Below are 26,979 nucleotides of genomic sequence, written 5' to 3' on the forward strand. Positions count from 1 at the left end.
CACCACATGGCATAATTTGCGTGGCACCGCCCACAAGACTTCAAAGGCTTCCCCCCCCCCAAGCCGCGACAGGAATGATGGGCGGAGCCTCTCCCATGATGGACGACTTTATGGCCCAATGAAGATCCGGTATTTGAGTGACGTCATTGATAGCCGCCAGCTGTCACGGAGCGCCACTGGTCAGTACAGTCAGTCAGCACTGTTGCTATGTCGTTTCGTAACAACTTTTCCTCTCGGAATAATGTTGATTGAAGAAATAGAATTGAATGTGTATGTATCGTCAGGGAACTTAATTTCATAGTTATTTAAAAAAAGATAATTAAACTCTTCAAAATTATTTACTATTTACACCCACAGCTCAGTTCTTTAGGTACACTCTTCAGTGTGCAAGTGGCTTCAACTGCACCACATTCCCAAAAGGGAGTTTCTAATATTTTGGGTGTGTCATTTAGCTACTCTTAGCCATCTCAATAACGGTTTCAATCAAAAATTAAGCCTTATTTTGCATGTAGGATTCTATTCCTGTTAACTCAATCCATCTACATGGTGTGGTGTACAAACCTGTAATTCCTCAAACAACCCTCTACTGAATTACCTCGAGTGCAGAGAGTGCCAGGTGTTTATTTGAGTGAGGCATTTATTTGATAACAGTCCTCTACTAAATGACCTCAAATAGTGCCCGGAGGGTGTTTATCTACTCAACTGCAGCGAGTACTGGCGTTTATTTGTTGGAGGCATTTATTTACGCAACTGCAGAGAGTACCAGGCGTTTATTTGAGAACAGACCTCTACTGAATCACCTCAAATAGTGGCCCAGAGGGTGTTTATTTACTCAACGGCAGAGAGTGCAATGCATTTATTTGCAGGTGGGATCTGTTTGACAACCGGTCTCTAGAGCATTGCTTCTCAACTGTTGTCACACCGGGACACAGATTTTCCTGTTGTCGCTAAGTCGTTTCTGATGCATGCCGGTCAAAATAATGGGCACGTTAAATATTTCACTGCTCCTACGGCGGTGAAATTTGTATAAATTTGTACGCAAGTTGAAACGCCATAGTCTATCGCTAACCTATGCTCACACAGTATTAAAGCCCTAATTACAATAAATGTTTGTATGAAAAACATTCATAGGCTGTAAAAATCAAACAATCCAATGAAAAACAGTAAATACAGTGCTGTGTGTGCCTTCTTGAATTGCATAAAACGTATTGCTACAGCTTCTGTAACCTTGAAATGTTGTGTCTCGGTACCGTTGTAAACTGAGTAATTTTTACGACCTATCTGCAACACACCCAACATGGGTTCACGGTCCACTTTTGGGTCCCAACCCACCAGTTGCGAATCACTGCTCTAGAGAATTGATACAATGGGAATGAAATGTATAACAGATTAAGCTGTACCGTACTGTATTTAGTACTTGGTGCACATGCGTGATAGCAAGTCAATGTGTATTTTGTTCTCAGGTTTTATTGAGTTTAGCAGTTTTCCCAATTCCATTTATATTTAAAACAAAATATTGATTTAGATGTGGAAATGAATGTGTAGGAATATCAAGTTTGTTCTGCGTTATCGCTTTGTGTGATGTGTTCACGTAGCTGTCTTTACTCGACCATTCCTCTGTAAGTGTGCCAGCGTCAGGCTAATCTTAGTTGGTCTTCCCTCCCACACACGAAAGCCGGCGGAGAGTCTTTTGTGTGGTTTGTGTTGCCTCTGTTGTACACTACAAAGAGAATTCCTCCCAGTCTGCCCGTCAGTGCTCCAATATGCAGAATGAAGAGCCGTGTCCCAGAAGTTAGGCAGCCGAGCAAAAATAATGAAAGATACGGTGAGACCAAAATAAATGGACACTTTTCTTGTTTTATAAACCAAAAAACGAATGCCCCATATCCTTAATTATCTCACTTTACAAATGACCCCACTCGCAAACCAAAGGAATTAAGTGCAACAAAGTCGGGCATGAAGCAAAGAGGCATAGAAATGGAGTCTGGTTTCGAGCCCCTGGCGGTTTGTATACTTGGTGTTGACCTTTTCATGCGGTAGAGGCTCCCCTTCAGTAAGAAAAGACGAACATTACGTAAGAACAGACGAGCGTTTGAGGGTTGCCAGGACCTCTTTGTGTTCTTTAGTCCCACAAAAGTCAAAAATACATTTCTGACATTATGGGCTCGGTGTCCCGGAAGTGAGCTATTCAAACGAAAGCATGTGTCAAAAATGTTTTAGCAATGAAACAAGACATGAGAGCATGCTAAGTTATAATGCATGTAAAACATTCGTTTTTGACTCGCTTCAGTGGAAAGGCTTGAAAACACATTAAAATAAATAACACGATAAATAGAGCTCTCCTTGGATTTGACTACTTCATTCGCATGTCAAATGTGTTTTCATCCTTGAGTGCTCATGGCAAACTTTTTTTCTGTGGAACCTATCTTTAACTATTCGATGAAAACCCTACCAAGTCGCGGCTCTCTGTCTATTTTTTTGTGCTCTTTTTGTATCACCCAAATATGTCACAAGCTGGCGCCACACCCTGGCTAGTAGGAAAGTAGAAATTGGTGTCAAGGAAGTATGTGAAGAGCTCCATTTTGACTGTTGTAAAACTGTTGTATATCAGGATGGGGCTAAATTTTGCCTGAGTTGTTAAGAGAAGTTACAGTGAATCTTCGGCACGTGTATGTTTTTTTTTCTTTCTTCTCTCTCTACTGAGCACCTATTATCATAAGAAACAGTTATCTCTTTATTGCTTGACAATTGTTATCGTTTGCAAAGTTGTAGTATGCACTACAAGTGTGTGCAGGTTACATAAGATTTTTCAAAATCAAATCACCTCATTTATTTATTTACCCAGACTTAGTGTTTGGTGAAGTTGTTTGCGCCAGAACTCAAGGTCGGCAAGTTAAGAGAGAATTTTCCACGTACAGTACGTATGTCTTTAAAAATAATTACAATTAAATACAAAATGTAGTCAAATTAATTCAATGACGCTAACTGCAAATGAGCTTCATTGCTACTGAAGTTGTTCTCAAATCTTGGGAATTTAGTGAAAACATTGCCGAAAGTGGTCTTTAAACGAACGTGGGTTTGAGGTCTTCCTTGAACACCACCGGATGCGCCGAGCGGTAGAGATCGTAACCTTCGTACTCGCTGTCCGAGGAGTCTGAGGAGTCCGAGGACAGGAACGAGCCTCGCTGCAAGCAGGAGTCGCAGTAAGGTCGGTGGTAGAAGCAGTAGTCGGTGGAGCTGCTCGAGTCCGAGTCCCAGTACCTGCGGTGGTCCGCCGCGTGTCCGCGGGGGTGCTCTTTGGTGTCGCCGCCCGTTTCTACGTCAGACGGATCGACGTGCTGCAGAGAACAGCCGTGAGGCCTTGATGCCAAACTTCTCACTTCCTCATCTTGTACGTCAAGGTCGCAGTTGGGAACCTGGAGGTTGATACCATCCGTGGTGACTCCTCCGTTCAGGTTGACTCCCTCGGGGTGCTTTCTTCGCTTCTGACAGTCCCTCATCCGCCTCTCTGCGTGGAGGCAAGGCGGCGTCAAACCACGTCTGGGCGAGTGGAAGGGCGGTCGACGTTTCCTCATGGCGTAGGGGGAGATGCTGGGATAGCGGAAGACTAAAGGAGGATTCGGCGAACGCGGGGTCCGCAGAGAGATGGGGGAAAGTGACAAGGTCTCGGTAAATCTGGCATGGGAAGAAGGACTCCTCGCAGATTTTAGAACAGTTTCCAAGACAGTGTCCACACTCAATTCTTGGAGGATCTCCTGCAACTTCTCTCTACTAACGAAACCAGCCAGTCTGGTGTTTGGTCCCAAGGGGGATGCTGATCCATTACTAAAGGTTTCAACCTCAAAAGGGCTCAAAAGTCTGGGGGATTGTTGGGAGTTGACAAACTGAACCGTCTCCTCTGTTGTCCGAAAACCCCCCGAAGACCGGAGGGGGTCTTCTGTTATGGAGTTGCATGGGCCTCCATCCAACCCACCATAAAGAGGAAATGGGGCAGCAGCGGGGGTTACGGAGCAAGGCAAAGGTGGACGATCAGAAGAACCCAGACCACCAGATGACAACGGAGCAGTGACAAGATGAGGGGAGACAGGTGCCGTTGGGGAGAGTCTGGATTTGACGTCGCTATGAGGTAGAGAAGCTGGAAGGTGACAAGACTGCAATTCTGCGGTCTGAGTGGAAGAGGAGTGGCGGTTGTCCACGTCCTGCTCCTCTGACGGCTGGCTGGCTGACACCAGACGCAGAAGCTTGTCTTTGGCGTTGCTCACCTGCTCTTGCAAGCTGTCAATCACGGCGTTCTTCTGGAAAACGGCAAATAAACATGAAGTTAAACCTGATTGCTTTGAGAGCGTCAGCCCAAAATGCTGCTCCATTTATCATCCATCTATCCATTTTCAATAGCATTTGTCTTCATTGGTGTTGTGGGTGAACCGGAGGCTTTCCCGGATGACCTTTGGCGAGAGGCGTGGGACACTATGGACTGGTTGCCAGCCAATCACAGGGCCACACCTATGGACAATTTTGAGTCTTCAATCAATCAAACAAGCATGGTAGTGTAACGTGGGAGGAAGGCGGTGTGACCGTAGAAAACCAAATAGGCAGAATATGCAAATTCCACACAGGAAGGCCTGAGATTCAAACCTCGAACCTCAGAACTGTGAGCCAGACATGCTAACCACTAGTACACCATGCTGCACCCATGTCATCTTATAAAATTGAAGTCCAAATAAAAACATGTAGCTGAATAGTACCTCGTTGAGGAGCTTCTTCATGGAGTTGTTCTCCCCGAGGAGGAAGTAGACGTCGTCCTGGCTGTAGACTGAAGGCTGGCTCTTACTGGGGCTGCTGAAGTACTTGGCCAGCTGACCCGGGTTGATGTGATCCTCCTCAAAGTGCCGCCACTCCGTCAGCTGCTCGTATAGGCGATGGTGGAGGGAGTAAAAAAAAAAAAAAATGAAAATACATTCTTGTAATATGGCATACATTGCTCCCACCTTCCAAAAACATGCATGGTAAATCGAAGACTAAATTGTCCATAGTTGTGAATGTGAGTGTGAATGGTTGTATATCCACATGTGCAATGTGTTTGGCTGGCTACCTCTTGCCCAAAGTCAGCTGGGAAAGTCTCCAGCTCACCGTGACCCCAATGAGGCCACAGAAAATGGACGGACTGATGAAAGCATTCAGATACTGTAAAATGCGCACGTTCACGAGGGGAGGGGGTTGCGATCAGGTGTGTTCGGAGCACATGGCTCATCACCGAAATATTTCCTTCTCCTTCAGATGCGTTCCTTTATCCTAACGTAACTTTAGTGGGCCATAAAGCTGTTTGCCAGCTTTACTTTCGACTCATAAACACTTGTGTGAGTCATCCTCCATTGATACATACTCTGCGCTCTGCTCTCGCAATCAGAAGCCACTCAAGTCGCGAGGCTCGAGCTCTGTCCCCAGTCGTCATGGTAACAAAACTCGGACTTGCCTTCGGCCCAGCAGTCCGCGGGGCGGGGTATACAGTCGCTCAGTTGCAACCTCTTAAAACGGGTTAGGGCTCTCGTGATGAGCTTTCCTACCTGGGGCACAAAGAGCATGCAGTTGGTAGTCAGCGTGCAGACGAAAATGGCCCCGGCCACGGTGCCGTAGACCACGTTGGGCCAAGCCGGCATGAAGACGGCCACGGGGACGGCCACGCCGGAGCAGAGGGTGACCAAAGTGACGGCGGTGAGGATGGTGGGAGATTGGTTGACCGGAGGGTGGCTGACGTCGCTGGTCAGGCCGGCCAAATAAGTGCCGTATAGCAGGAGACACACCTGAATAGAAGGACAGCGTGACAAAATTGCTTTGGGAATTTACGAATGTGTATTAGGCTCGCACAAAAAAATTGAAAAGTTATGAGGGAAGAAGTGGTCGTTTTAATGACTGTCGAAATTCCCACACAAGTGTTGCATGAGCCCAACAAATAGACAAGATCAGCAATAGTACTCATCTTCACACAGGGATACTTAATAATTTTTTTCTCAGATTTTATTTTTTGTTCAATTCTGGATTTTCTTTCTTGTAATATTATGAGTTTATTATGCAATTATGACTTTTTTTATTTTAAAATTAGGACTCGTCCACTCACAATACGACGTTGTCCTCATAAATTATGACTGTTCTGATCATTAAAAAAAAAAAAAAAAAATATTTTCTCGTGACAACAAAAATATTGGGAAGATTCCTACTTTTAATATTAAGAGATTATTTTCACGATATAACTTTTTTCGTCGGAAAGTATAACTTTTCCTTGCACTACTGTACTATATTGCTGTAATTATGGCTTTAAATTCAATTGCAACTTTAAATTCCCTAAAGTGTCAATTTTCCTCGCCAAAATGACGACGTTTCCCTGCAGAAATCTGACTTTATTCTTAGAAAATGGAGACTTTTACCCATAAGATTACAACTTTAAAAATTGTAATATAACAAGTACATCATAAATAATATTATCTTTTTTTCCTTGTTACATTACAACTTGCAGTTATGACTTTTTCTCACAATATGACTTTAGTCTTGTACGTATTCGACTCCATTTATCCAATCGTTTCACCGTTGTGAAAAATGTCACTTTTTACTTTGTCCCGTAACACTTAATTCTCGTCAAATTATTATGTATTCCGATCAAATTGGAATCTTATTCCTGTAGCATTATGATGTCTTTGGTCTCATAAAATTATGACTTTTCCCTGTAGAATTATGAATTTATTCTCATAAAAACTGCCACTTTGCTGTTGCAAATTGACACCTCTATTGTCATAATTAGTATTATTTTATTATATATTCAGTGTGGCCCTTCCGTGACACTCCAGCAATCCTCTTACGGGAAGAACCCAAACTTAAATGTTAAACCCAATGTCGAATGATTATTTTTGAACAGCGGGGTGAAACAACCTACCTTTTTAACAACTATAATGATAATCCACAGATCCGAGTACACAGAAGAGCAGGAGTCAAGCTGTGACAAAGAATAAGAGATTTCCTTCTCCACCATCTAGAACGAGGAAAAACATATTGCTGGTGAGGGGAAATCAGGTTACATCCGTTTGAGGCACAAACATAGTCAATGTAGTCCATCAGTTTTTATATAAATTGTGATATTTATCAATTCAACCGTACCTGACTTACCTTAACAACTGCACCGAGCGATCGAGAACAGCGGGTGGGGTCTGAGAGGTTCCAGGCGGTCAGGACCAGCAGGTCCACCAGGATCAAAAGGGCCACCATGGCCATTAGCTGAATATCTCGGATGATCTGACGTAAAAACACGGGCGTACAAAGGTGTACCAGAGAGTTAGGACCACAAGGAGGTGACGGACGATGCAAAACGCCACAGACTGGCTAACAGAAAGCCACAATGTCACGGCGTTGTAACCCCTTTTGGAAAACAGATATTTGAACACAAGCCGCGGAGCAACATATGTAGACAGATAATATAAGAACACTCACAGGCAAATATTGAACGATAACTCCACAAAGTGAAGTTGCGATTGAACTAAACATCAAGGTTCCAATAATGAGCTCCGCTGCACCAAAATACGTACCACTCTCTTGTCGGGCACTCGCTGGGTGAACACCCTGTGCAGCCGCCAGGTTTTCCCTAAGATGGGTCCGAACACCATGGTGCTGCCGAGACAGAGGGTCCACACCCGAGCCTGTGGGAAGCAACATATACCAAACGAAGAACGGTATATGAACCGGCGATGCGTTGGGAAAAGCGGCGGAGCTTCACCTAGCAACATGATTCAGTTATAGCGAGCTGACTGACAAATATATTTCACATGATTGGTTTTTATACCAACTGACATTTCACTATGACAGAGTGGACGTGTTAAGCTTGAAAACATCCAACTATGCACATAATATGATACCAAAAATTATGAAACACACTTGTAAATATGTTTACCGTTACCGTAATGACAGGGTGGACAGCAATTTCAGGGACCTCGCGAGTCCTCACGAGTGAAACAATTCAACGCACTAGTAGAACGACTGTCTTACAAGTAACTTTTTTCTCCCACTATGAGCGCCATTTTTGGCCTTCTTTTACACAATTAATTAAACCTTACAACGGAAAACGGATGGTTCGACGTGCGCGCTACTGACGTGTAGTAGAGCTGTCGACGCTTCCATCTGGGGCTGCGCTGGCGCGTCCACGGCAAACAGGAAGCCGCTGCTGTAGGTGACGACGCTTCCCAAGAGACTCAGGACATTCAGGTTGGGACTGGACATCTTCACTATCCTTGTAGAAAACAAACAAACGCACAAAAACACTCAAAGTCAGTTCTGTTTTGATTAACACTGTCAAAGAGGTATTCAATTAGCAACACTAGAATAGAATGTAAGGAATTAAACACTTAGTGCATCATGATAATTCAATGGGCATTGTGCTACTCATTCTGGTGTGCATGCCATGGCATTATAACACATACAACCATACATGTACATTTGATAATGAAATCAATTCAACAATTAGCTGCAATAATATTAGTTTTTTTCCCATATGGATAAAGAATACACTGTTCCCAGTGATAAAATAAACGATTCCTAAAATGTACATCGGTTTTCTACAAATTAAATCACTTTTTTCACCTAAAAATAGGTCATTTGCTCCAATAAGAGACTGAGCTTGGCGAGTGTGAGCTACCTGTTGTTTTTGAAGCGCAGGGTGAAGAGCAGGAAGCAGAAGGCCAGCAGGATGCCGCAGGAAAGCAGCGACCACACCACGGCGCTCAGCACCGGGGAGAGCGAGCGTCTCGGGAAGTCCGCCGCCACCTGAGAACGCGGCGCGCCTTAACATATACGGTGCATCCCCAAATTATTCACGACCTTTACTTGTGAGCTTCAAACACTCCGCCACTAGATGGCGATAACAACGACCGCAAACGTCACAACACCCGGCCGCTATCAGTTCACGTCTCGCTGCAAAAACTAAAAAGAATATTTCACTTGTTTCAAGCCATTTTTTTTTTTACTTGAAATAAGTACAAATTTGTCAGTGGAGTATTTATTTATTTTATATTTTTACCAAAATGACAAATTTCACTAATTTGGGAATGCCGGACGGCAAATTTACAGGCGTCACTAAACATGTTTTCTTAATTTAAATTTTTTTGTTTGTTTTTGTTTTAAGAAAAAAAATAATAAAAAAAAAAATATATATATATATATATATATATATATATATATATATATATTAAGTCTTTTACGTCAACATTATGAGGTACTGTGTGCATGTAGAATTTGGAGGGATAAATTAATTGGGTCGATTTTGGAATTAAGGCGGTAACGTAACAAATTGTGTGCGAAGCGAATAATGCAAATACTTTCTGAATGCACGGTGTAATAAAATAAAATATATGACTGGTGGCTGTGATTACCCTGCTGAGGTTGCACAGTCTCTGCAGCACCTCCATGCTCTCCTGCTGCCTGCGGTCCCCCGAGCGGCTGAGGCAGAGTGGGGAATCACAGCGACAGCTGCAGTTCCACTCGGGCTCCATGACTGGCCTCTCGGTCAGTCCACTTTCACGCGCGCATCCTGTTAAAAATGAAAAGAAATGGCGGGGAAATGTCGGAAATAGTAGTTTACTTTTCACCTGCAGTACACAAAGTCGATCACAGTGTGGCGTTCTCACAGAGACGCCCACTACTAAGACACTTCATTAGGTACACATGCAAGGTCCAATACAAGTTCTGCCTTGACAAATATAGTAACGTTACGTTCTGTTACTCATTTCAAAATATGTTTAGTATTGGGTTTGCCAACAGCTAAGAACTGATTTTGTCATAATAGTTACTTTAGTGCACTGTTTCCCAACTTTTTCTTTTTTATTAAAAGCCAAAACACGTCTTATATAAAAGAAATCTCCTGGCACACCACTAGACAACATGCCAAAAATACTATGTACTGTATGCTTAAATAATGATGACCTTACTGATGTTTTTTAATTTATTACTTGTTTTTGTTATTTGTTATTTGAAATACTTTTACTAGTTTACAATGATTATTGTTATTACTACTGACATTATAATTGCAAGAGAACTTTTTTTTTTTTTTACACAGCGCATATATTGGATCTCATTCTATTGAGCAAGCACCGGCAAAGTTGCGGTTAGTTATTTTTACTATTATTATTTCCTGAAGTGATGTAGAATCGTTATTGTATGAATACCTTCATGTCATTAAATTGCAGACGTAAAGCCCAAATGTCTTTTCAATTGGCATTCATTGCCTCCGACCTGTGACTGTGCAAATTACTTTCTGTTGTGTGATGTAATATTTTGCTTGTTGTTACTGCTGTTGCCGCTACAGGATAACATCATTTCTACCTAACCAATTTTCAAATTGCTCATATAAATAAATTCCTTTAATTCTTGGCGTGAGTTGAGAGTGTGCTTCAGCCAAGCTGTGATTTGCACCTCTGACTATCACAAAACTGTAGGCGTGACAAACACAGACTCGACAAAGTCAGTTTGCCACTGTGCCCGCGGGCACTTCCACCCGCCTTGCCCTCTCTGCACCGACATGTAGATGCGCTCGCATGGCTGAAGCTTGAGCTCACAATCATACAGACCGACTGTGACTCAACCACATGCGGCTCCGACCGGCGTTTACCTGAGCGGCGTCTGCTCTTTGTCTGAGTTGATGAAGTCTCAACAAATTTGTTCTGCTAGCAAAACACATTTTCCCATCGTTAATAATGTGAACGAATACTTCCAGGCTCAAACTGTCGTAAATAAAACCTAAGCCCTGAAAGTAGTAATTGGAGTAATTTTGAAGTGATACATCTCGATTCATCTGTGTATGCTGAGAGGAGCTATGTTTAGCCTGGGTTGTTAGCGGAGGTTACGGAGAGTCTCCGTATATGCGCACTTCCATACATTTTTACCACTGCTGATCACATTGTATTGAGTCATATTTACTTATGATGTAAATATGGTGGATATACAAAGTCTACACACCCCTGTTCAAATGTCAAGTTTTAGTGATACAGTAAAATGAGACCGACCATGCTAAATTAAGCAAAACATTTTGCCAACATTAATCTGACCTATACCCGGTACAAAATCAAATCTTTTTGAGAGGTAAAATAAAACTCAATGACTGCGATAAAGTGGTTGCACAAGTGTGCACACCCTCCTATAACTGCGGCTGTGGCTATGCTCACAGTTGACCGGCAAATCACCTTCAAACCCATGTTAAATGGGAGTCAGCACACACCTGCCAACATTTAAAGTGCCTCAGATTATTTTGGAACTGTTTATATACTGCATGTCTCAGTTCCAGCTACTGATGATACTGCCACTACCATGCTTGGTCGCTGTTCTTTCAGTGATGAGCAATGTTGTGTTTGCGGCACCAAATGTACCTTTTGGAATTATGGCCAAAAAGTTCAAACTTGGTTTCAGTGAACCCTAACAAAATCTCTCACACGTGGGAAAATGTGCAATGGTCCAAAGAAACCGATGTTGAACTGAATTAGCATAACCAATAAAGGCTAATTCTATTCTACAAAGTTGGATGGATATCTTATTGTTTACTGTTTTACATGTTAAAATAAATGTGAAAAAGGGCCATTAAAACAACATAGCTAGTTGTCTTTTTGCATTGCAGCAGATTTGATTTTTTCAACGACAAATGGATGCATAGCCCACAGTGACCTACTTCCACAAAAGGAACGGTGCCGACTAAGAACAATGCAGCCGCATATCTGGGAAATATCTGCACTTCCTCTTCTTGTCCTTTTCGTCACTTTTCTGAGTTTAGCTCGCACTCCTGCCGCTTCCTGCAGGAAAGCCCCCCTGTAGAAAGAAGTATTTCCGCCACCCCACGTTGTGGAGAGGTCAACAAAGGTGGGCCGACATTCAGCAGCGAGGAATTTTAGGTTTTTATGGTCATGTTCACAACATTCTTTGTAACACCTGATTGCTAAACAGCAAGTAGGATTTGGAAGTCCTTTTATAGCTTGAACTTTCACTTATCTTCACTTCTTCCTTGGAGCTCGACTTAACTTGACTAAAGCGAGGAGATCTCTTGCTCCTTTCTCTCTTCTACTAACAGCTTCATACATGTGCAACAAGAAAAAATTCAACTCTCCACCTCCTGTATGCTAAATGCTAACGTAAAGGGAGCTCTTGCGTCTTTTAATCATCCATCCGTCGTCCATACCAGTTGTTGTTTAAGTACTGTTGACTTCAAGTCAGAACATATCAACAATTACACCAAATTTGAGCATTTTTTCCTCCCTTGCGATTTAAGACAGCAAAAAGTAATTACTGGATGGCTCTGAAAGATTATTCAAAGCAATTATCTTGTGGTGCGGGGTGTGTTAAGAGTGATTTGTCAATCGGAAATGTTAAACCTGTTCAGTATTTAAGATCATAAATCCTTCCGTGTGTGATCACTGATATTGTAAGAAATCATTTGAGAGGTTCAAAATCGTTGTGTGTAGCCCACTCGAACCGTAAGTCTGTTCGTACTGCTCTGTAGTGCGTGGTGTACTCGAGATGATCAAACACAACACACCACGCACATCATCATATCTCCAGCGACAATTGTGAGTCTCCGCCCCCGATCCAAAGTGACGGATAACATTACAATAATAAATAATTTGCGACCACTCCAATTCACGTCCCAATCGCCCAATTCTCCGGCTCGACCCAACTCGGCCTTGACCACAAGCATAAGGATTTGCCTTTGTAACTATTGCACACGTTTAACATTAACAATTGTTGGCCCTGATTTTTTATTTATTTTTTTCTGAGCAGATCAGGAAGGAAATTATCACTCTCTCTGCACCATTTGCACAATGGTCACTGTTCGAGATTATCGCTCAATTAGTCATTTCAACCTACACTAAATTGCGAGAGGACTCTGCATCATTTGCACAATTGTCAAAAAAATAAATAGAACCTGTATTGGCATTGCTACATTACCAGTAACCTTTCATTGCTCAGTGACTCTCCGTATTGTGTGTTTTTGTTTTTGTTTTTATGCCCCTAAAATATTTTCTGTCAAATGGCTGTCTGTTGTCGTACTCGAGCGGCTCCAACTACCGGAGACATATCCCTTGTGAGTTTTTGACATACTTGGCAAATAAAGATGATTCTGATTAACACACACTCAGGATCATCTGTCAGAGACATCCAACAATCAGGCCTTTGCTGACTTTTAGACTTTGTGTGTACACTGCTTTAGACTGATCCTGTCTGACTTTTTAATCGAAGCAATAGCGTTTAACCCCGTTTCACTGTATTAATTGTCCCATTTTTAGGATTAAGATTAACCGTGGCTCCTGGCCTCTTGTAAATCCGGGCAAATATTGAGGCATTCCACCTCACCCAGTGCTCCCTTTATCAGTTTATTCTCTAAGCTGAGTTAGAATGCAATTTATTGGGGATAATCTCTGGGAGCACGGTGGTGCATTTTTGCAGCAATGGCGCCTGAATGGGAGGGGGAATATAATCTGGTTAGCGGAATCTGCTCTGTGGGACGCGTTTTACCTACCCGGCTCGACCAGGCACTGAGGTACTATTTCTAGTACCTGCTCGGCTCGGGATCTAAGCTTTCTACGTCGATAGCGTATGGCTGCTGGTTGCGCACGATTAAGACAAATGGCAGGAGACAACCGAAATAAACCTGCAGTTTCATGACAATAAAATAATAAGTAGTGCCGTTGTTGTTCATTTGTTATGGTCTCTTGCTCTGGCTGATGCGTTCAATGCGGCGTGGTTTTCGTAGCTTTTGGGAGCACTACTTACAAGTGGGAAGGCGACCGCTTCAAACCAAAATGAGTGAGTTAAGACTTAGTTCTTGCTAGTCGAAAACATGGAATAGACAAGGGGATGTGGACTAATAAAACAGCTGTTAGTTTCAGTCAGACTCATATTAGATCAGGGATTCCCCAACCTTTTCGACCCAAATGAGAAATGTGGTTTCCTCCCAGGACCCCAAACGTCTTAAAAATACATCAAATATTGCTACAGCAGCAACTATGATAAAGAACACAGACAAAACATGAATCAAAGAGTCCACTTGCTAAGCGATTCCGAGCCTGATTGATGATCAATTAAATATCCAACAGCATTGTTTTCTGACAAACGGCGACCAGCAGTCTCATGTTTTATTTACAAAAGAGAGAGAGAAAAAAACAGTCTCATAAAAAGCATGTTGTCTTCATGGAATATGAATAATCATTATTTTTCCGGTTTTGAAAGTTAAGAATTTTTAAAATGGCAATTAAAACGTTGCCCGTACAGTTAATAAATGTGACATGGAACTGATTACAGTAAGTGTTCCCCCGCTATATTGCGGTTCATAGTTCGTGCCCCACTATATCGTGTTTTTTTTTTTTTTTTTTTAAGTACTCTTTCCGGGTTTTTACAGCATGCTTAAAGCCCTCACATATGGGAAAGGAGAGACAACAGTAAAAGACAACGAGCGCACTCACGCTGGAGCCCACAGCAGACACTCACATGTCGCCCCCACAGGCCCCGCCTCTTTAAGGCATATCTAACACAGAGTCACTACAATACGTACCAAATTTTCTATATATGTTCAAAGATCTACAGTATATAAAAAAAGTGTTTTAAAAAGATTAAATGTGCTTAAACGGTGTGGGGTAAATCTATATTTAAAAATATTTTTTTATATGGTCTTTCTATATCACTGTAATTCACTCCACAGTACATTATTTCCTATGGGGAAATGAATTTAGAAATTAGAACGCCATTTTTTTTTAGGTTCCACTGTTTATATATTGTGGCTACATTTACGTATTAATTCGTCAAGTTTTCATCACAAAAACAAAGATATAAACTCACCAACGCGCGTAGATGACGAAAGAGAATCAATGGGGAGGAACGGATAAATGAATCAAGCCAACCTGAGGATGATCCCGACGTCAGTTCCCGTTGCGGCTTCCATGGCACACGAGACGTCTAACGTGGCCTCGCATTAGATCCCCACGCTGGATAAGAATCCCACCATGCCCAAGCGTGCGCGTCCAACTTTCCACACCAGCTCCTGTCAGGAGAAGCTCGCCACACTGAGAGTTAGTGAGGAGGGAGGTGTGTGTGTGTCACAGGAAGGGTGTGAGTGTGTGTGTGTGAGGCTCTCTCTTTCTCGCACACACTTTCCCAATCTATAGGGTTGAGACTGTCACGGCTCATGTGGTCGACGAGGGCTGTGACAGAGTCCTCTGGGACAAGGTGGCACATGCAGGAGGAGTCTACAATGCAAACAAACAGGCTTGTTTGAATGGAAAGACATACACATTCAAACACACGCAGATCACGTTGAGTGCATTGGCTGATGCAACAATAGTTGGATACATCAAGGTGTCATACGGACAATTTATTCAAGGTGAAAGCATCTCATCCAAGCATTCGCCCTATAGTAATGTCCACACAATAAAGGCGTCAAGGCCGGGGCCACACGAAGACAGAAAGACAAGAACAAAACACACACACACACACACACACACACAGGGTCATTCCTGATGAGGGCGTGTCAGCACAAATCACAGCTGGAAGAAAGACATTAAGACATCGTCGTCATGGAAACACAATTACGTTGCAAATACACTCACATGACCACTGTCAGACAGGTATACATTCAACAATATATTTCTCTTATTTCTTCCTCTCACGGGCTGAGATGAGGTATCCAAAATATTAGGGACAGCACTGCAAACTACAACCGCATATTGTTAAACAAATACGCGTCTGACAATTTCAATCAAAAGTGGGTATGATTATGAGACCTGCTCCATGTGTAACGTGCCCTGACATTATACACAATTATTTTTACAATTTAGGATTATGCAAGACATAAAAACAAGGCATCAAATTTAGTAGTGATGCAATATAGGCTGGGATCTCATTGGCTGGTGCATGTGTAGTCATTTTAAAAAGCAATAGCCAGAGGGAATTGGCAATCCAAACCAAAAAAAAGAGCAAGTGTCAAGGTGCTGCAAGCACTTCTGATGATCTGATGACAGCGCTGGTGTCCCGTTGAGGAACAAAAGCGTCTCTGTTACATGCAGCGCGTGTCGGCCGCGATCGTGTGTCCCTCCAGATCGGGTTTAAGGTGGACTTGTTAGCAAGATGCTAGAGGCCTGCTGGCTACGACTACGGTCAGATTACTAACAGCCTGAATATTTCATTGACACACACACACACACACACACACATACAGACACACAGAGCAGAAGTCAGCTAATCAAGTTAAATTATTGTACTGCTACTGTGCGAATGTCTTAGGCCACCATTAGATTTGTTGTTTTGTTGTTTGTGCTATGATGATTTTATGACATTTCCTGGGACTAACTAAGGAAGATATTTCGTCATAATTTGAGGTGATTTATTCAAATTTCATGACAATTATTTTACTTTGTCACCATGACAAAAATGAAAATGCTCGCAATTAGCTTTTCCCATCAGTCTAAACAAAGGCACGTTTATTTTTATACGGTAGCGCATTTCGTACACGAGGTTAATTCAATGGTGCTTTACATGATTAAAAATCATTTCAACTCACTCGGGATGACTGAGTTGAGGGGATAAAAAAAAAAAAAAAGTCTGTTTTGGGTGAGCATTGCTGTCCACCTAAAGGCAGAATCCGTGCAGTTGTGCAGCTGTACCTAATGAAGTGTCCATGTGATGTGTATTCACTGCAAACCTTTATCACATCACAGTTTTCCAGCTCTATTATTGCTGGCAAGGTGGCAGCCGTTTCCTGCCGTGGAATCATCAACATGTGACCACTTCGACTCCCACGTATTGTGTAGTGAGTTTAATTATTCCAAGTGGGACACCAAAACTGTCAGTTTACCTAATTTAAGGGATTAACGCACATAGTGACGAGTCCACGTTTGACTTGTGACAGACCGACCCAGAGACAAATCCTTATGCCGGGTTGCTACGGAACTGGATTAGCAGCAAGTGGGCGCTGACTGTGGTGACTGAAGGGTTGAAGCATCAGATTGTCACTTTTCATTGAAAGTTTTATTGTTAGTTCCCCCCTTCCCCTAAAGCTGTATGGTAGAAACAGTAACCTGGGATGCTACAGCTGTATCAGTGGTGGTCCTATCTTAAATGGCGCCAGGGGGCCGCACATATTGCACATACCAGAAACCGCCATTGTATCACTATTGTGATACGTGACAGCTGAAGTTGAAAGCCTCATCATCTTGAAATGTCCCAGACAATCAGTAATGATGACAATGAAAACATTGCAACAATATAATTAAAGACATCATAAAGGGACTACGAGTGTAAATGAGAAGTTGTGCTCACTCCAGAATACTTACGTTTTGCATTGTATGCTGATGTCTATTAGTATGTGCCGTAATACGACGACATATTAGAGGATATTACAAAAAAAATACTGAAGAAATATGAATAAAAGCACATGAAAGAAATAATCAATAATAATCATATCAAAACAAATAATACATTGGAGTTGGAATGAAGTGGAGAAAAAGTATTACGGTGACCATCGAAAGAAAGAAAGAAAAATGTACTTTGTTCTTGTAAATTAATAAAATAGAAAATAGCATTTAAAAAAAAAAAATTCTAATATATATGGCCAGCACGGTGAAGACTGGTGAGCACATCTGCCTCGCAGTTCTGGGGACCGGGGTTCAAATCCTGGCCCTGCCTGTGTGGAGTTGGCGTGTTCTCCCCGTGCCTTGGTGGGTTTTCTCCGGTACCCTCCCACATCCCAAAAACATGCGTGGTAGGTTGATTGACGACTCTAAATTGCCCTTAGGTGTGAATGTGAGTGCGAATGCTTGTTTGTTTCTACGTGCCCCGCGATTGTCTGGCGAGACCGGTTCAGGGTGTACCCCGCCTCCTGCCCCAAGATAGCGGGGATAGGCTCCAGCAGCCCGCGACCCTAGGGAGGAAAAGCAGTAATGAAATATATATATATATATATATATATAAAGGACTTATTTCTCAAATGACTTTTTCTTTGAGAAAAAAATATTTTTAATACTTTATTCCTGTAACATTTAAACTTGTTTCCCCCCCCCCCTTCATAATTTTACTTTGTTTTCAGTGTGTACTTGAAATTAATTTGTATGTAATAATGACTTTAGTTGGTAATTTGGACATTTTAAAGAACAGGCTGAGAGTGGTCATTTGAAAAAAAAAATATTTAAATTTCACATTAAAAATCCTTGATAGGATTCCTGTATAGGGATGGGCCTGCCTACACGATTGTAGGATTATCACAGTCAACTTTGTAAAGTCGTGATTGTTCGAAACCACTCTGGATTTATGCTGGCTGTCATGTGTAAAGGCTCAGCTGAGCGTACAGTCAACTCTTGTCACGTGCAAGGCCTTTACATGTGTGGTCCATATAGCTCCTATTTAAAAAAATAAAAATAAATTTAAAAAAATTAATAATAATAAAAACAGCAGTGCTCTGTGATGCACACATGGAAAAAGTGCGTGCTCATCAGAGGGTGAAAAAATAGAAGGTGCAAAAAGAAACAAGTTCCAGCAGACTACTGTTCTAACACGTAAACGTGCAGTACTGCAGTTGTTTGATATTTTGTTTGAGGTATTATTCGGACGGGTGTGAGGCCATCAACCTCTGACATCTTATAGTCTTTGCAGTTTTTTTTGCAAGCATATTCCCTTGCCCACGGCTCGCCAATTGACATCGGAGCGGCGTTGCAAAATGTTCGCCTGGCAAGAAGTTTTCAAAATGGAGATACTCATTGTAAACACGCCGTTATTAAACATGTTTTTATTGGTCGTTTGTACATGAAGTGGAACCCAGAGAATGATATTATGTTAAAGAGGGAGACTGGTCCTCAACTGCAGATGACAGATTTTCATCAGGCTAAAACAAGACACTACTGTGCAAGTCCCATAAAAGACAAAACAAACAGGCAGCAAAACTATCTTTTTGAATCACAATTCATTTATAAAGGAATTTTTCATTAAAATTTCAGAAATGTAAACATTTGTTGTTTATGATCCCAATAAAATCTGATCCGCGTTCCACAAACACATACACACACTCCTGCAGCAACTATTGATTCTAAATCAGAATAACATCAACACCAGTTTTAAACTTGAATAAACAAGTAAACATGTCTTTTATTGTTGTTATCATAATCAAATTAAAGTACTGTACATACATTTTCTGTTTAAGTACAAGCTACACTCCAGGTTAATTAAATAAGTAGAGTTCATTTATTTTTGTCAAATGATGATTGGTATAAAAGCAGTTCTGAAAAAAGGTTAGACATACATTTTCTGTGATAATACGAAAATAAAAAATTATTCCTAGTAATCTTGTCACATTTCAGGGTGCATATATTACATTGCTGGACAACGGTATTGAAAAGACATTAGAAAGACGGTATTAGTATTGTGGTTTAGGTGCCACTGTAACAGTCGCACGTCTAACATTGTAACGCAGGAGATTTTAAAAGCTCCCTGTTAAGGCTACGATACATTTTAGCTCTCATAAAGTAGAAATTCTGATTTAAAATGATTGCATCAGTATGTAATGTAAGCATCCTCGAACAGAACACATTTTCGTTTATAATGTCATGAAAGTCAGATAAGCGGCACATTTCATTTACGAGCGTTTGCCGAAAAATTTGCAACCTGCTGAGATCACCCAATAGAATTTTAAGAGGACATATTATGGGAAATAAACTTTTTAAGTGCTTGTGGTGATTCATTGTTGTGTGGACTGCCTGCCCGCCCATCAAGTGCGAAACTACACGACTAAGTAAATCTTTTACGTGCCAGGGTAAAACTACATAAAGTGTTTCAAACTCAAGGCCCAGGGGACAAATCCGGCCCATTTATTTTTACTAAACCAAATAGTCGACCTCATGTTTCTTGCAAAAAAAATGTTTTTGCCTGACAATCTGACCTGATTTCCACCCCCCCCCCCCCCCCCCCCGCAACTTCAGCCAATTTTACAAGCATAATTTCTTCTCACTTCTGATTTCAAATTCACTTGCATGAGAGAAATGGTCTATTCAAATTTGTGGTGAATCCTTGGGGTATTTTGAAAAAAGCAACTCAAAGGCCTGCGATTAAGACTTGGGCCTGACCGATTAATCGACCAACCGATTTATTATGCCAATAGTAACCCTATTCAAATCGGCCTATTTTTTTTTTTTATATATATTTTTTTTCCAAAAAAACACATCACAACAAAAGATAAACACAATGACATTCAAAAAAAAAGATAAAAATTATTGTGACGTTAAGTAATTACTAAAGGGCAGCCAAATTCAGTAAATTCAGTCAAATGTTCTACCTGTAATTCATATCTTTATTGTTGGAGCCGTTAAGGGACCAAAATAGAAATTAGTTTATTTATTACATATTTTTCAAATGAATCACCCGATGAATCGGTTATTGGAATGGCACTCTGCCAAATATTGAAATCGGCCTGAAAGAAAATTCCATATCGGTCAGGCCCTAATTAAGAGACAACGGAATTGTTTTAAATTGTGAAAACAATGCACTATATGTTCCCTTTAAATCTACACTAGATGTGTATACTAGAAGTAGAAATTGTGCGTAAACGCGCACATGAAGGGGCTGCACAATGGAGGCGGTACGGTCCTAGCCCAGCAGCACCCTCAGGAGGCGGTCGGCGGGCACGCTGTTCTCGTCCTCCGACTCGGCGTCGCTCTGCGGGTTGGAGTTGCATGGCGATGTGGTGCACTCGGGCGAGCACAGGTAGTGCATGAGCGGCAGCCGGTACTTGCCGCAGAAGTCCACGAACTTGATGTGGCGCACGCACGAGTCGAAGTAGACGCCTGCCGAAGAGACCAAAAGGTCATGCTGGCAACTGCTCATTTTTTCCTCCGCATGGGAAATCATGCAAATTGAATCAACTCAGTCAAGTTGACGCCTGTGTGGAGTTTGCATGTTCTCCCCGTGCCTGCGTGGGTTTTCTCCGGGCACTCCGGTTTCCTCCCACATCCCAAAAACATGCATGGTAGGTTAATTGACAACTCTAAATTTCCCGTAGTTGTGACTGTGAATGCCTGTTTGTTTTGTATGTGCCCTGCGATTGGCTGGCAACCAATTCAGGGTGTACCCCGCCTCCTGCCCGATGATAGCCGGGATAGGCTCCAGCACCCCCGCGGCCCTAGTGAGGAGAAGCGGCTCAGAAAATGGACGGATGGATGGATATATATAGCACACACCTGTCACCAATTAAAGTGCTTTGATTAACCCCCAATAAAGTTCAGATGTTCTAGTAGGCTTTTCCTGACATACAAAAAAACACTTATTTTAAAGATGAGACAAATGCGGTCACCAGCAATCACTGTCCTGTAAATATTCCGTTCTTCTCTTATTATCATTGTCGACTTAGCCATATTGTACTGAGCAGCAAGGACAGAGTACTGTTTTTAATCACAACAGCACAGCTCAGCCTCCCCTCAGTCATCCATATTTTTCAATATTCACTATATTTTAGTCGTTAGGTTGTGTGAGGGTAGCATTTGTTTTCTATGGGATCGTTGTCTTGAACTAAATCAGCGTGGATCGCGCTTATCTTTGGAGGTTTTCCTGTAAAGACGAGAAACAACTGACCGGCACATTTGGGGTTGGGGCACTTGCTGGCCAGGTTCAAGTACTTGACCAGGTGGGAGGGCAAGTCTGGCGGCGAGTAGGGGACATTTCTGCTCTTGATGGTGCGCCCAGCCAGCTCCAGCAGCGAGGGGGGGTCGTACATCAGCTCCCTGACGAAGCGCACCACCAGCGGGTTCCCGCGGAGGCTGAGCTCCTGCAGGTGCACCAGGCTCACGATCTCCCGGGGCAGGTACGTCAGCAGGTTGTTGTGGAGGCTCAGCGAGCGCAACGAGCGGAGCCTGAAGTCGGACGGGAAAAAAGAGGGTGAGGCGAGGTCAACTCAGCGAGATAATGGTGACGAGATCTTAATTTACCGGGTGAGCTGCGGCGGGACGCTTTGAATGCGGTTGTCACACAGCACCAAGTAGCTCAGGTAGGGCAAGTTTGCAACCTCAGCGGGAATGGCCGAGATGAAGTTGCCACCCAGATACAACATTTCCAGACTACAAGAGGAAAGATAGGGAAACAGTCCATAAAGATAGAACAACATCATGAATGAAACATGAAACAGACAACTTCGACATAGACGCTAATGCTTGATAGGGATTTTTTTTCCTAGGTTATTTGGGATCTAAATGATCTCAATTTATAAGCAGATCATTGCCTCTATTTTTACATTACGTATAAAATGATGACTAATGATTTTAAGACTTAAAAAAAAAACCTCCCTTTATTTTTATGACAACACTTTAAAAATTGTAAAAAAACTACAGATGTATTATTGTCATTAAACACAGAACTTATTCCTATAATATTAAATACAAAAAAAGATTATCTTTTTTCTAAAATAAAATATGGCTATTCTACACTTTTTACTTTTTAAAATTACAACCTTTCTAAAAGAATGAATTCTCATTTTTTGAAGACTATTCCTGTCATATTTAAAAATTTCATAATATAAATATGAATTGACATGATGGTTATATTACCATTACATTATTGTATTTTGTAAAATGAAATTGACTAATACTGTATCACTTTTCTACAACTTTATACTTTTATTCCCATTTAAAGAAATGAAACAATTCTCATAATATTATTTATTTTTACTAGACATGGGACTTATTTGTAATACTACAATAACTAAACAACAATACAAAAAAACGGCTTTAATGTTTTATTATAACTGTTCTCAAGGACAAAATATGACTATTCTCATATCACAATTTTTTTTTTAAGCAGATTGACCTGAAATAAACAAAGTCAACCGGTAGGGGGCGCTCATGCTGCATACATTGATGCTTGTGTCAAAAAGGGGAGGGCAAGAGCTATCTACAGTCCAACTTTATTGCAACTCAACAACTTTCACTGTCAAAAAAAATAAATAAATAGGAAGCGTATAGCCTGGGCTTTTCAATGAAGTAACATCTACCGCACCACATGACGCATCACGGAAAACAATTGCGATAAGACGTGGAGGTCGGATCTCTGAGCAGGTCACTGAAGCGCGCTACTGAATGATAAGACAATAAAACCTTCACGAGTGGAGACATTTCACTCTCACCAAGCATTGCTCTGGGTCCTGTCGGGAATTTTAAATGGTATAAATGGGTTAGAATCACAGCAAGGACAAAATATTTTTGGGCTTTTTATGGACTTGTCCATCACACGTGAAAACATTCTGTGCGTAGTAACAGATGTGGTGTCGTTTTATCTAGTCATAAAGTCATTTATAGATTTATGGAAAAGAACAAGTGAAAGTGCCCACTTGGCACTCTATTTCAAAGGTCCCGCATTTGGCTTAACTAACATCTCTTTCTTGTATTTCTGAATGTTCTGAACTCATGTTCCCATGCTGAAGTTTTATGGACCAAAATATTTCTTCCTCGACAATTTGCCATAGCGCAACTTCCCTTAGGTGGTGTCACGTTGTTGTTCTTTGGAGAGCAAACTAGTAACCGAGCGGTGCACTCCAATTTCCCCAAGACATGAATAAAGTACCAATAACACACAATGGACCAATTGTTAGCACTGCTGCACATTGAGCAATGCGACTGAACTGGACAACTGCGAAAAAAAAGTGTTCAACTCGCAACGGCGCAACTGCGACACCCGCCGTTTTTTGTGATTAATTATTATTATTATTATTATTTCAGTCAACCACAAACGCGCCATGATTGTCATTTTTGGCTGCACTTATCGGTGACAAAGACTCGCCATGCTTTGCTTTTTAGGCACAGACGCATGACCCGACTAATGAGGTTTTCGAGATACGAGTCATCACACAGCCGCTTTCTTGCCTTGAGCTGCGAGCAAAAATTAGAGTTACAAGCACTTGACAAAAAAGCAGCAGTTTGAGAACCATTCAAAACTTTATTTCACGCATTTTACAGCACAGAGGCCAGCGCAAAGCCGACTGAGGCCACGATGCGGCGAGGGATCCTGGTTAAAGTAAGCCATTTTAGAGTTTTTTAATAACTGTTGTTGACATATTTAAGAAAAGGGGAAGCGAAATCAGATGCTTTTGCACAAAAACATACTTCTGTCTGCCCAAACATTAAGGAACGGTCTTAAGCAACTGGATATGGTTTATATTGCCACCAAACAAAGACTAAGTAAATTTTTAACAGTATTACACAAACTGTTGTTTGTGGTTACAGATAAACAGTCTGACGAGCAAAGAACTTTCCGAGTGTGATGAAACAAAGGTTTCCATGCACTACAGCAGGGATGTGAGAAATACTAAAAACTAAACCTCTCCATTCAAACGCCACGAAAGTTGTACAGTTCACAAAACCACGCACATTGTTGTGCAAATATATGCCTCATAGTTGAGGTCCCTGATGCAAGCGGTCATCAAATGTCATCATACTTCACTAGACCTTAATGCAACAAACTACTTTTCTATTACAAAGTCGTTTACGCACGGATGGGTGTGAACAATGTTAAAAATGCCCGTTTTTGCCGGCCAGTTAACAAATGTTTCATGATATCATGATGACGGTTTGACTCTGCAACAGATTATTTCTATTTCCATTTGTACCCATCGTGAAATTACCTCATACGATTCGAACGGCATCACAGAGCAACTTTTTCCAAAGCATTATTCTATTTATTACGTCACGTTCAGTCAAAATTCCTTTTGACTGAACTTTTCAGCGTAGGACGAATATGCCTGCCAGTATTGTCATACAGGGATCTTTCTGTTTAAATTGCTGCACCGTTTGAATATTTGTTATTTAAAGGTTTATACTGCAATGTTGATGTCATTTGTTTGCCTTTTTATGTCATTTTGCAAGACAAACCCGTGTGTTTGCTTCAATACACAGCATGTAATCTTCTTCATTTTGTGTTAGTTTTACTGCAGGCTTCATCAAGCAGCTTGCAGCAAGCACACGCGGCTTCTTTTTGAAGACCTGGTTGCTATTTGCCAAACTGCAAAAACACGCTCAAGGAGTACAGAATAGTGTAGTAGTTTTAAGAGTACAGACGTACAGCGAGTACCGTGCATCCCTAGTCCTATCTATTGTTTTCTGAGCTTTGATCCATGGATAAGGACATTCACTAAGCTCAGGAAACTATTTCTCTATTATTGAAATTCCACAACGATAACCTTTAAATCCCAGGAAGACTCTCAGGTATTCACTTTGTACCTCACGTGATGTGGGGGAGAAAAAAAAAAAAACTAAACCACACTGTGCAGCTGACCTAGTGACCTTTTGATGAGTGGAGGGTCAAAGGGCAGTGTGTTCATCGCAGGTGAACTCCACAACCTTTGTTGCCATGGCGACCTGGCCCGCTTTTGTGGACCCCTTTGTGACACTGAAAATCCCGAGCTGTCGATGAAGTAGCCTCGCATGACCTCCGAACCGCGCTTTTGTAGCGCAGGCCTCAACCCCCATGAACCCGACAAAGCGACGACATTATGTGCACATACATCATACTCAACACTTGTGACATATTAGTGGCGACATTATTACGTTTATAAGCGTTGGGTGACCTACCTGGTTAGGTTTTCAATCTCGGCGGGGATACTTTTCAGTCGGTTTCCGCCGAGTGATAGTGACTGAAGACGCCGGAGCTTGGTGCACTGCAGCGGGATCTCTTCGAAGCAGTTCCCGCTGAAGTTCAACACCTCCAGCTGCATGGAGCAGAAGCCCTTGGGCAGTGAGAACTCGTTCAGGAGGTTGTTCTTGGCTACGAGCGTCCTGAGATGAGCTAGCCGCGTGATGTCCTCGCCGATGGCCGACAGGTTGTTGTTGCTGATTTCCAGCAACTGGAGGTTGGCGAAGTGGGTCACCGAAGAGGGCACCGAGCACAGCCGGTTGTTGTTCAGGTAGAGGTGTTTGGTGTCTCTTTTCTTCTCGTCGCTGACGCAGCACGTGGTGAAAATGTTCAAGTTCGAGTGGGAGAAGTCGAGCGAGCCGTCGTTCCCCACCGCTGCTCCGTCGCCGAGCTCCATTTTGGGGGTGATTCCTTCAACCCCCCCAAAGCCCCACTGCGGTCAAGCCAGCCTCCACTCCAAAAGTAGCAGTCAAGTCAGCCGCCCCGAGTTTTGTTCATACTAGGCATTACGGTAGTAGGTCGCCAACTCGCGGCGAAGCCACCTTCAAAATAAAAGCTTCCCAATAATATGGACGTCAGTGCTCTTCGGTTTAGGAATGCAACCAGCAAAGTTAATTTGAATCTTGAAATACATTAAATACATACATACATTAAAAAATTACTTTATTTGATATCTTAGGAAAAATAAATGGGAATGGACTCCACTTATATAGGGCTTTATCTACATCATCACAGTGCCCAAAGCGCTTTACAAAGCCTCACATTCACACACACATTCATAAAACAATGGGCGACTGCTGCCATGCGAGACACTGCCAGGCCCACTGGGAGCAAATTAGGGTTCAGTGTCTTGCCCAAGGACAGTTCGACATGCGGACAGTCGTAGCAGGCATTCGAACCTTTTCTACCTACTGAGCCAAAGCCACCCCAACATAAATCCCATTGGTATTGCAAGACAAGTCCAGATCTGTGTGACAGACCACCAAGGACTCCACGAAAAGAGATTTGATGAAGATCTGATATTGTATTTCAAAATAAAAATCTCTGAAAACTGCATATGTTGCTTTCATTATCCCTGACTGAAAAAATCTGTTAAATCTTCTTAATGAGATATCGCAACTCCGGTCCAGTTCTGGGGGACACTACACCACCCCAGGTCTCCAACAAAAGAGGTCCCATCAAAATCTGATGTGGCATTTCAAAATAAAAGACTCTTGAAATTGGTATATTTCACTGTCATGATCATGGATTTCAAAAATTATTTTTAAAAAATCTGTTAGTTATCACAACACCAGACCAGTTCTGGGGGACACTACA

The 26,979-nt window shown here is 42.0% G+C and overlaps 2 protein-coding genes across 2 annotated transcripts; both read right to left on the reverse strand.

Moving 5' to 3' along the window:
• Positions 1 to 2,436: 2,436 nt before the first annotated feature.
• Positions 2,437 to 15,040, reverse strand: gpr156 (G protein-coupled receptor 156). Its single transcript, XM_061691314.1, has 10 exons — positions 14,913 to 15,040; positions 9,408 to 9,565; positions 8,675 to 8,802; positions 8,134 to 8,269; positions 7,572 to 7,682; positions 7,156 to 7,281; positions 6,926 to 7,021; positions 5,565 to 5,801; positions 4,746 to 4,904; positions 2,437 to 4,295 (listed from the first exon to the last, which is right to left on the reverse strand). Exons 2-10 carry the CDS (start codon positions 9,525 to 9,527, stop codon positions 3,063 to 3,065), a joined length of 2,346 nt encoding a protein of 781 aa, XP_061547298.1. The 5' UTR covers positions 9,528 to 9,565; positions 14,913 to 15,040; the 3' UTR covers positions 2,437 to 3,062.
• Positions 15,041 to 18,763: 3,723 nt separating this feature from the next.
• On the reverse strand, positions 18,764 to 26,439 carry lrrc58b (leucine rich repeat containing 58b). The gene is made up of 4 exons (XM_061691773.1): positions 25,602 to 26,439; positions 21,972 to 22,100; positions 21,619 to 21,896; positions 18,764 to 20,834 (listed from the first exon to the last, which is right to left on the reverse strand). The coding sequence occupies exons 1-4, from the start codon at positions 26,057 to 26,059 to the stop codon at positions 20,638 to 20,640; spliced, it is 1,062 nt and encodes a 353-aa protein (XP_061547757.1). The 5' UTR covers positions 26,060 to 26,439; the 3' UTR covers positions 18,764 to 20,637.
• Positions 26,440 to 26,979: the final 540 nt, after the last annotated feature.

Source organism: Phycodurus eques, chromosome 12 (genome assembly GCF_024500275.1).
Source record: "Phycodurus eques isolate BA_2022a chromosome 12, UOR_Pequ_1.1, whole genome shotgun sequence".
NCBI lineage: Eukaryota > Metazoa > Chordata > Actinopteri > Syngnathiformes > Syngnathidae > Phycodurus > Phycodurus eques.

Coding starts and splice junctions, on each gene's coding strand:
- lrrc58b (XM_061691773.1), bottom strand. CDS start 26,059: ATGGAGCTCGGCGACGGAGCAGCGGTGGGGAACGACGGCTCGCTCGAC. Junction 22,101..25,601: donor GAGATTGAAAACCTAACCAG/GTAGGTCACCCA, acceptor TTCCTCTTGTAG/TCTGGAAATGTTGTATCTGG. Junction 21,897..21,971: donor GTCCCGCCGCAGCTCACCCG/GTAAATTAAGAT, acceptor GTCCGACTTCAG/GCTCCGCTCGTTGCGCTCGC.
- gpr156 (XM_061691314.1), bottom strand. CDS start 9,527: ATGGAGCCCGAGTGGAACTGCAGCTGTCGCTGTGATTCCCCACTCTGC. Junction 7,683..8,133: donor CGTCGACAGCTCTACTACAC/GTCAGTAGCGCG, acceptor TGCTTCCCACAG/GCTCGGGTGTGGACCCTCTG. Junction 7,022..7,155: donor CGCTCGGTGCAGTTGTTAAG/GTAAGTCAGGTA, acceptor TCCTCGTTCTAG/ATGGTGGAGAAGGAAATCTC.